Source organism: Myotis yumanensis, unplaced genomic scaffold, assembly GCF_028538775.1.
Source record: "Myotis yumanensis isolate MYYU_CA2020_CCGP unplaced genomic scaffold, mMyoYum1.0.hap1 SCAF_6, whole genome shotgun sequence".
NCBI lineage: Eukaryota > Metazoa > Chordata > Mammalia > Chiroptera > Vespertilionidae > Myotis > Myotis yumanensis.
The window spans coordinates 76,341,129-76,356,472 of NW_027223757.1; the positions used below are offsets into that span (position 1 = coordinate 76,341,129).

Here is a 15,344-nt window from a genome sequence, read left to right on the forward strand (position 1 = left end):
TAAACTCAGAGAAAGCATTTAGAAAACAAAATGAACTCTCAAAACTCAACACTGAAAACATAAGCAATCTAATTAGAAAAGATAAACCAAAATTGCACAGAGAAGATATAAAAGCTGGAAATAGCACATGAAAACAGCGCCATTAGACATTAGGAAAAGACAAATTAAAATTACAATGATGTGACCCAGCCAGTGTGGCTCAGTGGTTGAGCATGGACTCATGAACTAGGAGGTCATGGTTTGATTCTGGTCTGGCCAGATGTCTGGTTTGTGGGCTCGATCCCCTGTAGAGGGCATGCAAGAGGCAGCCAATCAATGATTCTCTCTCATCATTAATGTTTCTGTCTCTCCCTCTCACTTCCTCTCTGAAATAAATAAAAACCTATTTTAAATAAGCACAATGAAGTATTACTATACACCTATCAGAATGGCTAAAGTTAAAAAGTAATGACACACCAAATGCTGACTAGGATGCAGAGACACTGGATCACTCGTACATGGCTGAGGGAACATAAAATGGTACAAACACTCTGTAAAACAGTTTGGCAGTTTCTTTTTTCTTTTAATATATAGATATAGCTATAGCTACAGCTACAGATATAGATATAGATTAGATAGAGATAGAGATATTTAAATTGATTTTAGAGAGAGAGGAAGGGAAAGGGAGAGAGAGAGAAACATCCATGGGAGAGAAACATCAATCAGCTGCCTCCTGCATGCCCCCTACTGGGGATCAAGTCCTGACCAGGAATCGAACCAGTGACCTCTAGGTTCACAGTATGATGCTCAGCCAAAGCCACACCTGTGGGACTATGGCAGTTTCTTTTAACCAAAGATGCACTTACCTAGAAATTACACTCTTAGGCCAAAGAAATGAAAACTTATATTCATGCAAAACCTGCACATGAATAGTCACAGCAGCTCTATACATAATAGCCAAACACTGGAAACAACCCAAATGTCCTTCAACTGGTGGATAGTTAAAGAAATTGGGTATCCATAACATGCAATACTCCTGAGCAGTAAAAGGAACAAACTTTTTATACACACAACTTCAATGGATCTTAAAGGAATTATGCCAATCTCAAAAGTGTATGGTTCCATTTATATAGTATTTTTTAATATTAAAATTATATGCTTCGAGTCAAGATGATGGTGTAAACATGGTATTTGCCATCTTCCACAACCACATCAAAATTACAACTAAAACAATCAGCATTCAGAACCACCTGAAATCTAGCTGAAACCAAGTCCTACAACTAGGGGATTGAAGAAGCAGTACATCAAGACTGGTAGGAGGGGTGGAGACGTGGGGTGAATTGTGAACCGGTTGGTCCCACTCCCGCGTATGGTAGTTTAAAATCAGGAGGAATGTCTTGGCTGTGGAGGTTTCCCTGAGGAGTGAAGGGTCCCAGCCCCACACCAGGCCCCCCCATCCCCAGCCCAGGGTTCCAGTGATGGGAAGAGAAGCCCCTGTAACTTCGGACTGTAAAAACCAGAAGGGATTGAGGCTGAGTGACATGGAAGCTGCTGCCTCAGGCAGCTCCTCTTAAAGAACCCATGCACGGTCTCATTCCCTCTGAGCTCCAGCACTAGAGCAGCAGCTGGAAAGGAACCTGGGACATTCAAGAAGGAACTAACTTGTGTGGAATCAGGGCAAGAGCTGGAGAGGCAGCTTTCTCCCAGACAGAAGTGCTGGCAGAGTTCAATGCTCCTTTGCTGAGATCTCTCTGCCACAGAGAGACAGGCCAGTGCCATATCTGAATCTCCATCAACTTGGCTCACACTTTTTGCCCTGCCCTGGTGATTCCTTGAAACCCCACCCTTCCTTACTTGCAGGCTCAACCAAGCCATTTGCAGTGCCTTTTCCATACAACTGGCTTCATGCTTCAGACTTTCCTAAAGTCTCTCAAACAAGCAGCAGCTGGCCTCAGCATGCCCCGTACCTCTCAGTAAGTGGCCCCAGGGTTGGCACTAGTGGCAGACCATCTTGGTTCACAGCTCGGCCTCTCTGGGACACCTCCAAGCCCAATACAAGTAGAAGCCATCTGTAGATTGCTTTGTAGTACAATCTGGGTAGCTGCAGGCAGGGCACAGGGAGTGACTGACTTTGCACCTCCCAGGAGGCCAGTTTTGACTACTCTGAATTACAACTCTACCACCTCCACAAGTGACACACTCAAGGGGCAGACTCGGTGAGCAACAAAGCCCCACTGAAGCAAGTCCAGGGCCCCATAGGGTTGGCTCCTGCATAGCAGCTCTTCTGCTGTAGTTGCAGCCGATCCTTGCAACTGATTGGCTTGGGGATCAATCCCTCCCAGTGACACCTACATCAATCAATGTTCAACTACAATAGGACAGTGCACAGCTCACACAAGGGCATACCTGGAGCGCCCAGCTCAGGTGACTGGGGAGGCTGAGCCACTGGGCCCTACAGGACATCTACTACATACACAAGTTCACTCTACCAAGTCCTGGAGACACAGCTAATCTACCTAATACATAGAAATAGACACAGGAAAGCAGCCAAAATGTGGAGACAAAGAAACATGCCACAAATGAAAGAACAGAGGAAATCTCCAGAAAAATAACTAAATAAAATAGAAGCAAGGAAACTACCAGATACAGAGTTCAAAACAATGGTTATAAAGATGCTCAAGGACCTCAAGAACCTCAAGGACCTTAGTGAGAACATCAACAACATAAAAAAGGAACCAGTCAGAAATAAAGGATACACTACTGAAATAAAGAATAATTTACAGGGATTCAACAGTAGAGTAGAGGACGCTGAGAATCAAATCAAGAATTTGGAATATAAGAAAGCAAAAAACACCAATCAGAAGGTCAGAAAGAAAAAAGAATCCAAAAATATGAAGATAGTGTAAGGAGCCCCTTGGACAACTTTAAGTGTACCACCATTTGTTTCATGGGGGTGCTGGAAGGAGAAGAAAGGGAGCAAGAAATTGAAAACCTACTTGAAAAAATGATGACAAAAAACTTCCCTTACCTGGTGAAAGAAATAAACATATAAGTCCAGGAAGCACAGAGAGACCCAAACAAGATGAACCCAAAGAGGCCCACACCAAGGCACATCATTATTAAAATGCCAAAGATTAACGACAAAGAGAGAATCTTAAAAGCAGTAAAAGAAAAGCAGTTAGTTACCTATAAGGAAGCACCCATATGACTGTCAGCTGATTTCTCAATAGAAACTTTGCAGGCCAGAAGGGAGTAGCAAGAAATATTCAAAGTGATGAAAAGCAAGGACCTATAACCAAGATTACTCTACCCAGCAAAGCTATCATTGAGAATTGAAGGTCAGATAAAGAGCTTCACAGACAATAAAAAGCTATAGGAAACCAGTATTACATCACCATCAAAGCAGTATTACATGACATGTTAAAGGGTCTTCTTTAAGAAGAAGATAAAAAATATGAACAATGAAATGGTGATACATATATATTTACAATTGATTCTAAAAAATCAAAATAAATGAATAAGCAGAACAGAAACAGACTCATAGGCACAGACAACATTGTGATTGGAGGAATGTTAGAGGGATGGATGAAAAAGGATAAGGGATTTAGAAGTACAAATTAGTCATAGTCCATGGACACAGACAATAGACAGGTGAAGGCCCAGGATGGGGTGGGAGATGGATGGGGGGGGGGGGGGGGGGAGTAAAGGGGGGAAAACGAGGGACATTTGTAATACTCTCAACAATAAAATAAAATTTATTCAAATTTTAAAATATTAAAATTATAGAAATGGAGAATAGATCAGTTTTTTTCAGTAGTTAGGAATGGCTGGGGAGGAGGGAGAGACGAGAGAGTGTAACTGTAAAGGTATAGCAAGAGGGAGCCTTGTGGTGACAAGATGATTCTGTACCTTGATTGTGGTGGTGGTTACATGAAGCTTCATATTAATAAAATTGCACTGAACTATTTATTTACATACACACACAAAGTGCTTCTAAATCTAGGAAATCTGAATAAGCCCCATGCATTGTACCAATGTATATTTCCTAGTATTATAGCTATGTAAGACATCACTATCAAGGGAGAATGGGAAAAGAGTCCAGAAAACTTCCCTGTACCTGTGAATCTGTAATTATTTTAAAATTAAAACAAGGGTCCTAATATATGGTGACAGGAAAATATTTGACTTTGGGTGGTGGGCACATGGTGCAATTTATAGATCTTGTAACATAGAAACCCACTCCTGAAACCTATATAACATGTTGACCAATATCACCCCAATCAATTTAATAAAAACATAAAAATTAAAACAAAATGAACATGGAAGTTTTTAGTTATCATGGTAATGTCAATTATTTAATGGCAAATTACTTGTAAATAAAAACTTGGATCTGATGGTATAAAGATGACAGCTTCTGTGGTACAGGAGAATAATGAAAAGATGGGGTACTGTGCCCACTTCATGTGAATAAGTAATAGGAAAGAAGTAAATAATCAGACAGCATCCAAAATTTTTTCAGTGGGAGCACTTTGAAAATTTTCCAGAATAAAGATGTGATTAATACATCATTATAAATTTGTTCAATTCAAAATATAACAAAATATTGCATTAAGACCTTTGAAAAACTGTTAACATTTGAATACTTTTTTTGCCCTTCTGTAATAAATTCAGAGGCATCAACCTCTAAGAGACCAAGTGAATCTCAGAGATCAATAAATTATCAAAGTCAGGTTTATGAAGATAGTGTACCTGCAGGAGAGAAGCCCATAAGGAGTAGTGATATCACCCAAAGTACCGAGAAGTGAGGGATGGATAAACTGGTATACTTGTCAAAGTATTTTTCAAGTACGATGTCCATAATACTTAACTTTTCTTCTTTTGCCAGTTCTTGCTTTCCTTTGGTGTCTGCTGCTTTCAGAAAAGAGCCTCTTGCTGTTCTGCAAGATCGAGTTTCTAAATTGCTAGAGCCTACGCCTGGGGCAAGTTCAAACATCCACTGAGCTCTGAACATCTGGAGTTGTGCCTAGAAGAAAAAATTATTTTAGGACTTCTCTAGAAAGAGTAGCTCAACATGGGAACAATTTGTCAATAGGTCATATCTATCTATCTTATCTATCTATCTATCTATCGATCTATCTATATAAAACCCTAATATGCAAATAGACCAAATGGGGGAACAACTGAACTGGTTGCTATGATGTGCACTGACCACCAGGGAGCACACACGGAAAATGGCAGGCGTCAGCCGCAGCAGGATGGTGGAGCAGATGAGGGGGGGCTCCAGACCAAGGTGGGGTGCTGGTTGCTGTCATCGGGCGAGCCTCTGGTGGTTACTGAAAATTCTTTGCTCTTGCGCACTGTGGTCCTGCCCAGCGCGAGCATCCGCAGCCAGCACCTGAGCTGCTGCTCGCACCCACTGACAGCTCCAACCCCACTTGCACCTGCAGCCAGCGCCGGAGCCGTCAGCGGGTGTGAGCAGCAGCTGCCAGCCCCAATCTCCCTGAGGGCTTCTCCACCTCTCCCTGTTCCTGAGGGGCAATCAGGGCAGCAGCTGCCACTCGCACCCACTGACAGCACCAGCCCACTTGCACCCGATGCTGGCGCTGGCCCCAATTGCTCCATGCTGTTAGCAGGTGCAAGCGAGGCCAGTGCTGTCAGCATGTGGGAGCGGCAGCAGTAGAAGCGGGGCTGCCGGCAGACAAGGGACCAGGGGCCAGGCGGGGGGCGGGGGAGGATGGGCTGAGACCTGCTCCTGTGCCCACTGCAGCCTCGCAGCTCACAGTTCCTTTCAAGGTACACAAATTCGTGCACTGGGCCTCTAGTATGTATGTATGTATGTATGTGTGTATATATATATTTTTTCTCTAAAATCAGAAAACACTCTTTTAAATTACTTAATTAATACCAATAAACGCCTATTCTAAAATAATTTTCTGCTTAAAACTTGAAAAATATAATGAAAATTTGCCTAAAATAAGATTGTCTACACAGGAAATATCTAATGGCATGGGAAAAACAAGTTTTAATTAGAATAAAAAATATACACCATCACTTAGGCACTCAACTTAGATGCTTTCAAGCATTTGTTTCCTTGGAATACACCACCTAGCAGATGTTGAGTGCTGCTAAAATTTCTGTACGCAAACCCAACGTTATCCGTTAACAACCCTTCTCTTTTTTAATAAGAAAATATTTTTTCTAATACATATCATTAATCTTTTTCAAATACAGGATAAGTGAAGTCCCCTGTGTGGTGCTGTGCTGCCACATCCCCCAACTGCTGGGATTCCCTCAGCTGTTAGCCCTTTTGGGGTATTGCCTCAGCAAGATCACACTCCCTTCCCAGGTGATTCCTACCCAATGATACATCAATGAAAGTAATCAGTGACTGAAAAAGCCTGCCTCTCAAAGGTTCTTCCATCCTCAGAACTTCCACAGGAATAACGAAGGTGATCCATTAAGACTGCACAGCAGCTCAACTCCCCTCAACTCTGGCTTCCCTCTCTCCCTTCGAGGTGACCAAACAGTGTTGATCCCAAGAGTACTGCTTTAAATGCCTCCTACGTGGTACTCTCCATCTCCAAGTTTGCTTTCTAGGGAACCCAACCCAAGATGCTCTTCCTCCCAGAGAAGGCCATTGCCAGTAGGATTGTGTATTAGTCCTGGCTTTTTAAAAATTATATATATGTTTCTAAAATTTTTTTTCTCTCCATTCTGTACACTGCTTTTTTTTTTTGACATGAAAATGTATTTTTTTTTCATATTGTTTAAAGTATTACAAATAGTTGTACATATGTCTCCTTTTTTTCCCCATTGACCTTCGGATCCCACCTTCCTACATCTAACATGTATACCTCTAACCTCAAGAATCTTTAGCAGCACTCTTAATATCTACTAGATGATGCATTCCAAATGAATATTATAAAGCTGAAGAATTCAGTAAGATGCACTTAACAAATTACAATGAATATTTTTCTATTTCAATGCACAAAGATTTACCCCATTCTTTTAAATGGCTGCTGTGTATTTCACTGTATGGATGCATCATTACTTAACACAAGTGATAGACACTTAGGTTGTATTCCATTTTTCCACATAAACAATGCTACAATAAACATTTCTGTACATGTATATTTACTTGCTTTCTCCGTGATTCTTTAGGCTTAATTTCCTGGAAGCAGAATTGCTGGTTCAAAGGGAACATATGTTTCTCATTTTGACCCATATTGTTACTGCCTTCCAAAAAAGTTGTAGCAATTACACTTTCATGTATACGGCATCAGTGTTCTCATAGCCTGTATGGCAATGGGCATTATTCACCACCAATTTGATCATTTTAAAAAAAACTAAGTGTAGATTTAATTTGTATTTTTTCAATTATTAGAGGCTAGTTATCTTTTCAAATGTTTAATAGCCATTTATATTATTTTTTCCATTAGTTGTCCATTCGTATATTTCTACCTTGTGTTCCTTTTGCTGATTTATAAGATACCCTATATACTGAGGCTATCAATCCTCTACCCATATGTGGTAAATAGTTTTTACAGTTGATTATTTCTCTTTTGACAGATTTAAGATGTCTTTTGCTATATTTAGGTTTAAAAATGTTAGGTGGTCAAATCTGTCAATCTTCTTCTTTGAGGTGATGGGTTTTGAGTCATGCCTTAAGCCCAGGTTTGCATACTTTAAACCCAGATACTGAACTACACAGCAGCAATTACTGATACATCTTTTTACAGGAAAAAAAAAAGAAATCCATAACATAGTTATAATTTAAGCATTCTATAAACTAGTATGAAAATACAGTTAAATCCAATGCAAAGTAACCTATAGATCTTCACAATTATGACCAATTGCAGTTTATGTTTGGAAAGCAATGGAATAAGAATTAAATATATATTGAAGAAACATGCCTGCAGATCTGTTTCCGCAGGGCTTTCGTTTTCATCATCATCTGTTCTGATCATATCAGAATGACAATCTTCCTCAGCTTCTGCCTGAAGGGGGGAAGGAGGGAAACAAATAATCAACATCAGTTTCTCTTTAAAATCTACACCTATCTTAGCTACTTGCCCAATGAAATATAAAGTTGCTTTTCTCTAGATACTTTCCTCACAGGCTCTAGTTTTAAATGTTTTGGTAGGTGGTTAAAAAGAACAACTATGCTTTGGAAAATAACATTCAGTTGTTATTTTCAGCAAATAGTTTTGTTACACAGATCACATAAAAGATGATGTACATAATCCATATATACATGTTCCTTCTTTTACACACTGGCATCTTATTAATGTGTGAATATGACTTTTTTCTGCTTAATGTTTTAAATGCACTAGGAAAGCTCCTAAACCAAAGACATGTAATAGTGAAATGTTTTTTTGTAAAGAAGCCCCTTCTAGTTTATAAATCCAGATTTTTATATATCAGATTAATTTAAAATGGAATAAAGCAGGACTGTGCATGGTTTGGAGCTTAACAGAAATCTCAGATCAATTGCTTTCATTTTATCCTTTTGTTCTCAATAAATGTTTGCTAAATTAAACTGAACCCTACCTTCCAGTGAAGATGAAATGTTGCCTAGGTTCAATCTGTTAAGTAATAGACTTATTAGCAAATGGGACTTGCTTAACACTTATTGTGGTCAGTCCTATAGAGAAATGTGGCAATCAGGGAAATGACCTTGAAGGTTAGAAAAAATAATAAAACCGATTTAATTTTACTCATTCCAAAGATGTTAAGTTTCACAATTGCCAATTTTAGTTCTAATTTGCTTCCAGGGGGAAAAAAATGTTTGTATTAGCACATATCTTGGAGTACAGTAACTAGTTACGTACTTGAACAACTTTGTAGTGCAACATAAATAAGCCTAGCTTCCTATCTTATCTGTGTGAACCAGACTTCAGCAGAGGTGCCTTTAAGACTTGAACCAGTTAGTATATGATAAAGTGCTTGGCACACCGTAAAAGCTAAATCAGCAAAGAAATAAATAAAAGAGGCCAAAACTCAGATGAATTTCCAGAAACTGGAAAATTTGAGCAATACACTTCTTCTGACTCTTAAGCTGGGAGCTTTCCATACTAAGAACATCACTAATAGGAAAATACACAAGAAAGAACTTTGAATTTATAGATCCCATTGAGAAATGTATTTCTTCTCAAATAAGAGTTTGCTTTATTATTGTAAACTCTAAGTACAGCTAATTACAAGGGAATTGGGGTGCCCTAGGGTGCCCAGGGAACAGCTTTCTCTACCTCGCACCTAGTGGTCATACTAAACTGACTTCAACACTTCCCCTGCTCTCTCCAGCTCCCTGCTCCTGGGTATGTGGCTTGAATGATGGCTGGAATGACTGTGCCTCCTTCCTCACTTGGCTACTCATCCTTCAAGATTCAGCTCAGGGATCATCCCAGTGGAAGGCATTTGCTGATCCTTTTAATTGCCTCTTTTCATTACACTTGTGCTTGTATCACGACACTTAAGACTTGCCCCTTGTGGTGACATTCTATGATTAAAAGTTTACCACAAATCACCTTACAGTTTTGGTTATATTGGTTTGGTATTGTACCAGGGTCTAGCACTATGCCAGGCTGATAACAGGTGCTCAAAAAAAAAAAATCGGTTGAATTAACAAATAAAATGCCATGTGGATAGATAATGCATTTCTCAAGAATGAGGAAAACAGGAAACCTATAATACAGATGGCACCTTTCTTCTTCCCTGAGCTCCTGTGTTATCATAGAGTTTTAATCCATTATTACCTTGATTTTGACAGTGTGGCAAAAATGAGAAACTATCAATTTGGGTTTTACGACATTTTTCAATTCAAATACCACTTGAAATACGCAGGTCCTCAGCTGTCACCCAGAGATTTTCACTTAGTTTTTCCTAATTGAGTGTGACCTAAATTTCACCTTTCACTTGAGTAGCCCGTGTCTTCATCATTTAACTCCTCTGTTTCACACGTGCGATTAATGAAATGTAAAAAGTTAAGTGCTTAATCCTGGTCAGAGAACCAATTCTGAAAGTTTAGGAGCATAGTCCATTACTGCTTTCCCTATCCAGATTAATAAAATCAATTCACTCGGCCACTCATTTATTCACAATAAATATTTGAGTGTCTACTGTACGCTAATTCGTTTGGCATCATTTCACTCCTGAGTCCTGCAACCCTAGAGATCAGTTTCTCGGACGGACAATGATTTCAAGCCAAAGCCAGGCAGCCGAGGGCAGAGGCGTCCTAGTCCGGCCTGAAATAGTCCTACGGAATTTGCTTTGCGTTGTCCATTTCTGAAGCTTAGCTCAGCCTCTCCAGTGCACCGCGCGGCCGCTTCTCAGGCCCTCGCTGCTGAGAGGCGAGACAAAACCCTTCCAAGCCCACGCCGCCTGGCCCGCCTGCCAGCACCCCATCCAGGGCACTGCCGCGTCACGGGGCGCCCGGAGCCCAGGCCTCCCCGTGGGCACGGCTTTGCAGAGGGGGAGCGATCAACAAGTGCCTCCGTTGGCCAGGGCGCCCTCCGGACCCAGAGGCGGCGACGGCTCAGCTCAATCTTTGCTCAGTGCTTCGGATAAAATCCCTAGAGAGGAGCGAGGCTGGTTCAGGGTCCTCAGCGAGCCGAGGGGAGGCATTTTTCTCTGCCGTCCTGCAAACCCACTCTCCTCACACGGACCCCGGCTGAGGGTTCAGCAGGAAGAAAGCCCGGGGGGTGGGGGTCAGGGCTGGCACCCCTCCACTCCTCGGGTCAGAGATCCTATCATGGCTAGCGGCCGTGCAGTTCCCACCCCTGCCAGCCCCTTCCTGCTCCCTCAGGGTTCCTCCCCGCTGGCCTGGCCCCTCGGCACACCGCACCCCCTTGGCACACCGCACCCCCTTGGCACACCGCACCCCCGCCTCGCAGGACCCCCCGACCCCCTCCTCAGGTTACCATGCTGGCGGGCCGGCCGGCCGCGGTCGGGGGGCTCTCCGCGCCCCCTCGGCACCGTCCCCCGAGGAGGTGTGCTGGGTGTCCGGGTGTCTACTCCTGCCTGTCTACTGCAGGGGGCTTAGCAGAGTTCTCGGTCGGAGTAGCGCACCAGGCAGCGGCGGTAACTGCGGGCCCGGCGTACGGCAGCCATCTTCGCGGGATCGGGGGCCAGATCGGGGCGCGCTGGGGCGACGGCCGGGGACGCGAGGAGCGGGGAGACACCCGTCGCTAGCGGAGGCCAGAGACTGTGCGAGAACCCGAGCGTCCGCCCTGCTGAAGACCCCACACGCCGCCGCAGAGCTCACCCCTCCGCTGCAGAAAGCTGTGCCGCCGCGCCGAGCATGCGCAGTGCCCCGCCGCCGCCTGCGTGGGCGGCTCGGCCCTACCGCCGGCGCGTGCCGCCTAGTGGAGGACCAGGGGGCGTGGGCCTACTGTGTGCGCGAGGCCAAAACTAGGCGAGAGGCCGAACCCGCTTATTGGGCTCAGTGAACATTTATGCAAACTTGAGAAACCATTATCTCAAAAATGTAACTCAAAGGGTGGGTGGGTAGAGATCAACCAAAGAACTTGTACGCATTATGCATATAACCCATGGATACTGACAATAGGGTGGTGAGGGCCTGGGGCCGTGGTGCGGGAGTGGGCTAGAAGGGGTCAATTTGGGGGGGGGGGGGGCAGGGAGGGGACATATGTAATACTTTGAACAATAAAAATTTAAATCTTTAAAAAAAATGTAACTCCTTAAGGGTTGAGACCCCATGGCAAGTAGCCCTAATGAACATCGAACTAGCGCTCGGGGCTGTCCCGCGGCGACTCTGGCTGGAGTGCCACGCCAGGAATGCAGGGAAACTGTGAAACCCGCTACATCACAGGCTATTGTAACCATTTAACTTTTTAAAGCACGGGTCTGGAGGTTGAGGAAAAGATGGGTTTAGGAGAGCGGCAGGGGGATGTAACCTCAGCCACAGCCAAGGAAGGTCTCACTACAGATCCCATCATGCAACGGGGGAAGGACTAGCAAGTCCTGGCCAGACGGCGCCCGGGAGACTCTGGGATTTGTAGTCTCAGTTCCGCGCTGAGCTCTGGAACTTGCACAGGATACTCGCCCCACCTCTTAAAGACCAAACACTCCATTTCACTCCCACAGGCATTCTTACCAGGCGATATACAGTTTTATTTTCACACACTTGACATTGTTTTAAATACGGAATTTTGCATGCTCTATGAAAACCTACAGTCGTAGAGCCTCTTACCTTCTTCACTTAGCAAAAATTTAAGAAGTTTCTAGCTTCTATTAAGTAACAGGTACTAAGACCCTACTTTCAACAAGTTCACAGAGTTTAAATCTCTTATCCTTTATCTTATTCTGGAGATCTTAGAATCTGGGGCAGAAACATAGAGGGCAAAAAAAGGGGGATGGGGAGGAGAGAATGGTGAGCTACATACAATATGGAAGCCCAACTGCTGTCTTAATATGGGATCCTCCCTTCGGAGGGGTGTTTTTAGTTGCACCCTAAATCAGCTACCAATAAGAAGTGCCTTCATGTTTCATGGAGAACCAAAGTTTAAATGGTTTTTAGTTTTTAAAAGAGACTTTAGGCTTAGGTCTTTTAAGGATGATTTTCCTGCCCTAGCTGGTTTGGCTCAATGGATAGAGTGACAGCCTGTGGACTGAAGGGTCACAGGTCTGATTCCCGTCCAGGGCAATTGATGTGTCTCTCTCACAGATGTTTTTTCTCTCTGTCTCTCCCCCTTCCTTCCACTCTCTCTAAATATCGGTGGAAAAATATCCTTGGGTGAGGATTAAAAAGGATGATTTTCTTCCCAATGATCTCTTTAAAAGGATTTTGATATTTAAATCTGAGGGAAAGATTAGATGTAAGAATTTATAACAGAAGAAAACTATATGTGACTCATGAATACAAAGAATCAGTTTTGCAAATGAAGAATAAGGTATAGGAATATTTTAAGAACTCTATTTCATTAAACTGTTGAGTGCTAATTTGAGATATCTTGGTCAATTAGCACAGATGATTTCTATTTTTCTAGCAAATAAACAATGAAGATTAATAAAGTAATAATTAGCATTTGTACTGATAAATTGAGCACATGTTTTATTAAAATGCTTTTAGGTTTCATAGCTACTAACTTTCTATATTAGATCAGTATGCATTAGACCTCTTTACAGGCTTCTATTGTCACCAGACTGGGCAAAGTAGGTCTACCTCAGTCCAACCTGTAGTGTGTGGATTCTTGACTTTGTACTGGAAAGATTTCACAATACAAGTCCAGTGATTTTGAGAGTGCATTTATTAAAGCTGGGGACAGTGAAACAAAGGAAGGACTGGGGTAAGAGAAGCAACAGGAGAGAGCCTAGGTGGGGCTGCTTTGACTCCCTAGAAAGGTCATAGGGAAGAAGTGAGCCAAGGCAGGGCTGCTTTTAGCTTACTAGAAAGTCAGAGAAAAAGGCGGCCTTGGAGGCAGGTTCAGGGGGTAAGCCCGGACAAGCTGCCACTGCCCACTGCTCTCTGGTTATAAGTCTCATGGAGACCCTTAGAGTTTAGGAGAAAGAAAGTAAAAAGTTCTAGAGCTGCCGAAACCGGTTTGGCTCAGTGGATAGAGCGTCGGCCTGCGGACTGAAAGGTCCCTGGATCGATTCCGGTCAAGGGGCGTGTACCTGGGTTGTGGGCACATTCCTAGTGGGAGATGTGCAGGAGGCGGCTGATCGATGTTTCTCTCTCATCGATGTTTCTGGCTCTCTATCTCGCTCCCTTCTTCTCTGTAGAAAATCAATAAAAATATATTAAAAAAAAAAGTTCTAGAGCTATCCTGCATTGGGCCTTTGTCTTGAGGGTTTTTACCTTTTTTCTGCAGTTGAGAAACTTAGGGGAGGGCCTCAGTAGAATGTGCATCAGCTTTCCAGGTGCATTTTTAATATGTTAATGTATCAAAATGAGCATGTAGAGGAATTTGGGATTATTCTTTGGTCAACTTTACTTTTTTCTTAGGTCTGTCTGGCTCTAATCAGGTGTTTGTTATTTGTTCCCCTGATTTTATCCGTCCTTGGGTTTGGTTGGCACATATGGCAATAATTGGGTTTCTGTTCTCTATTTTCCCCCACCAGGGTGATTTAAACTATGTATTCTCTGGTTAGGGAGGGGAGGTATAAACCATTTGCTCTCAAGTGTCCTTGGTTGGTTAGGGAAGATAAAGTCTTACAATTCACTAGCTGTAAATTGTTCAAATTGTTTGGCCTTGTTCTCGTCTCAGTTTCCCATTCCATTTGCCCAGAAATTTTCTTAGCTTCTTACTGTCCTGCCTCATATTATATCTACCGGCTTGTAATTTTCCCGGAGGCTAGAACTACTGACTAAGCCATTTACTAGCCCAGTGGACACTTGTTAAGGTAAACCAAGATAGTCCCTCTATTTGCTAGGTAGACTTTCTTGGACAACTGAATTTGACTAAAATTGATCATTTTAGATACTTTAAAAATCATTTTTTCATGAGAGTAGCATAAAATTTGCTAGGCTCCCTCTTATTTCCTTGTCATGTCATTGATAACGATTTTCCGTTTTCATTTGCCATGTGGTTTGTGTGTTGCATAGGTAAACACAAACGTAGATAAATGTTATTATACATTTGCCAGATAGCCTGATGACGCTTTCCCACTTAGGACAGGAAGTCTAAGAAAGCTTGACTGTCTTGTAGGTTTCTCCAATAGGAGCAAGAGGAGAGGGGGAATCAGTACTCTTGTACAGCTTCTTTAGGAAAAACAAAACAAACCAACGATCTGTCTTTAGTTCTTCGAATTAAAAATAAAATAGTGAGAGGAAACTGATATAGTGATGAGCTGGGGGATTTAAACTCAGATCCAGTGTGTAAGGGATTACTGCTTTATGAATTACAGTAGTGCTGCTTGGGGCAATGTGGTTCCCTTGACCAGCACCAGAATTCTGAGCATAGATAAGGCCCAGCAAACTTGTTTTAACAAAACCTCCAGGTGAATCTGGTGCCTCCAACTATAGTTGGAGAACCATTGGCTTGGGCAATTATGTAAATTTAAATGGAGGACCTTGAAGCAATTTCTTTTTTCAAAGGGCTCCAGAGCTAGTCCTTATATGAATGATTTAAGGTAATATATACAATACAAGTGAATGTGCTTAAAAAGTGTTAAGTGTTAAATTTCGTATAGTAACCAGTTACAGAAGACAACTGTTTCCTACCTGGGTAACAATTCAGTCTTTCAGACTAAAGTTGCTCTTACAGTTCAAATGAATACAACAGGCCATCAGTTGCGCCTTTATTTTAAACATTTTCATTGTGGTCATAAAATGTATAACATAATTGCCATCTTAACCATTTTGAGCGTGCAATTCAGGGGCATTGATTTCCTTCACCATGTCT

The 15,344-nt window shown here is 42.5% G+C and overlaps 1 protein-coding gene across 1 annotated transcript in view; it reads right to left on the minus strand.

Moving 5' to 3' along the window:
* FBXO9 (F-box protein 9) overlaps positions 1 to 11,265 on the minus strand; it is a 32,304-nt gene extending 21,039 nt beyond the window's left edge. Inside the window, exons 1-3 of the mRNA XM_070418410.1 lie at positions 10,899 to 11,265; positions 7,893 to 7,976; positions 4,847 to 5,002 (exon numbers count right to left, since the gene is read on the minus strand). Of these exons, the coding sequence (XP_070274511.1) occupies positions 4,847 to 5,002; positions 7,893 to 7,976; positions 10,899 to 10,901 (243 nt within the window). The 5' untranslated portion in view covers positions 10,902 to 11,265. The remainder of the gene's footprint in view (positions 1 to 4,846; positions 5,003 to 7,892; positions 7,977 to 10,898) is intronic.
* Positions 11,266 to 15,344: the final 4,079 nt, after the last annotated feature.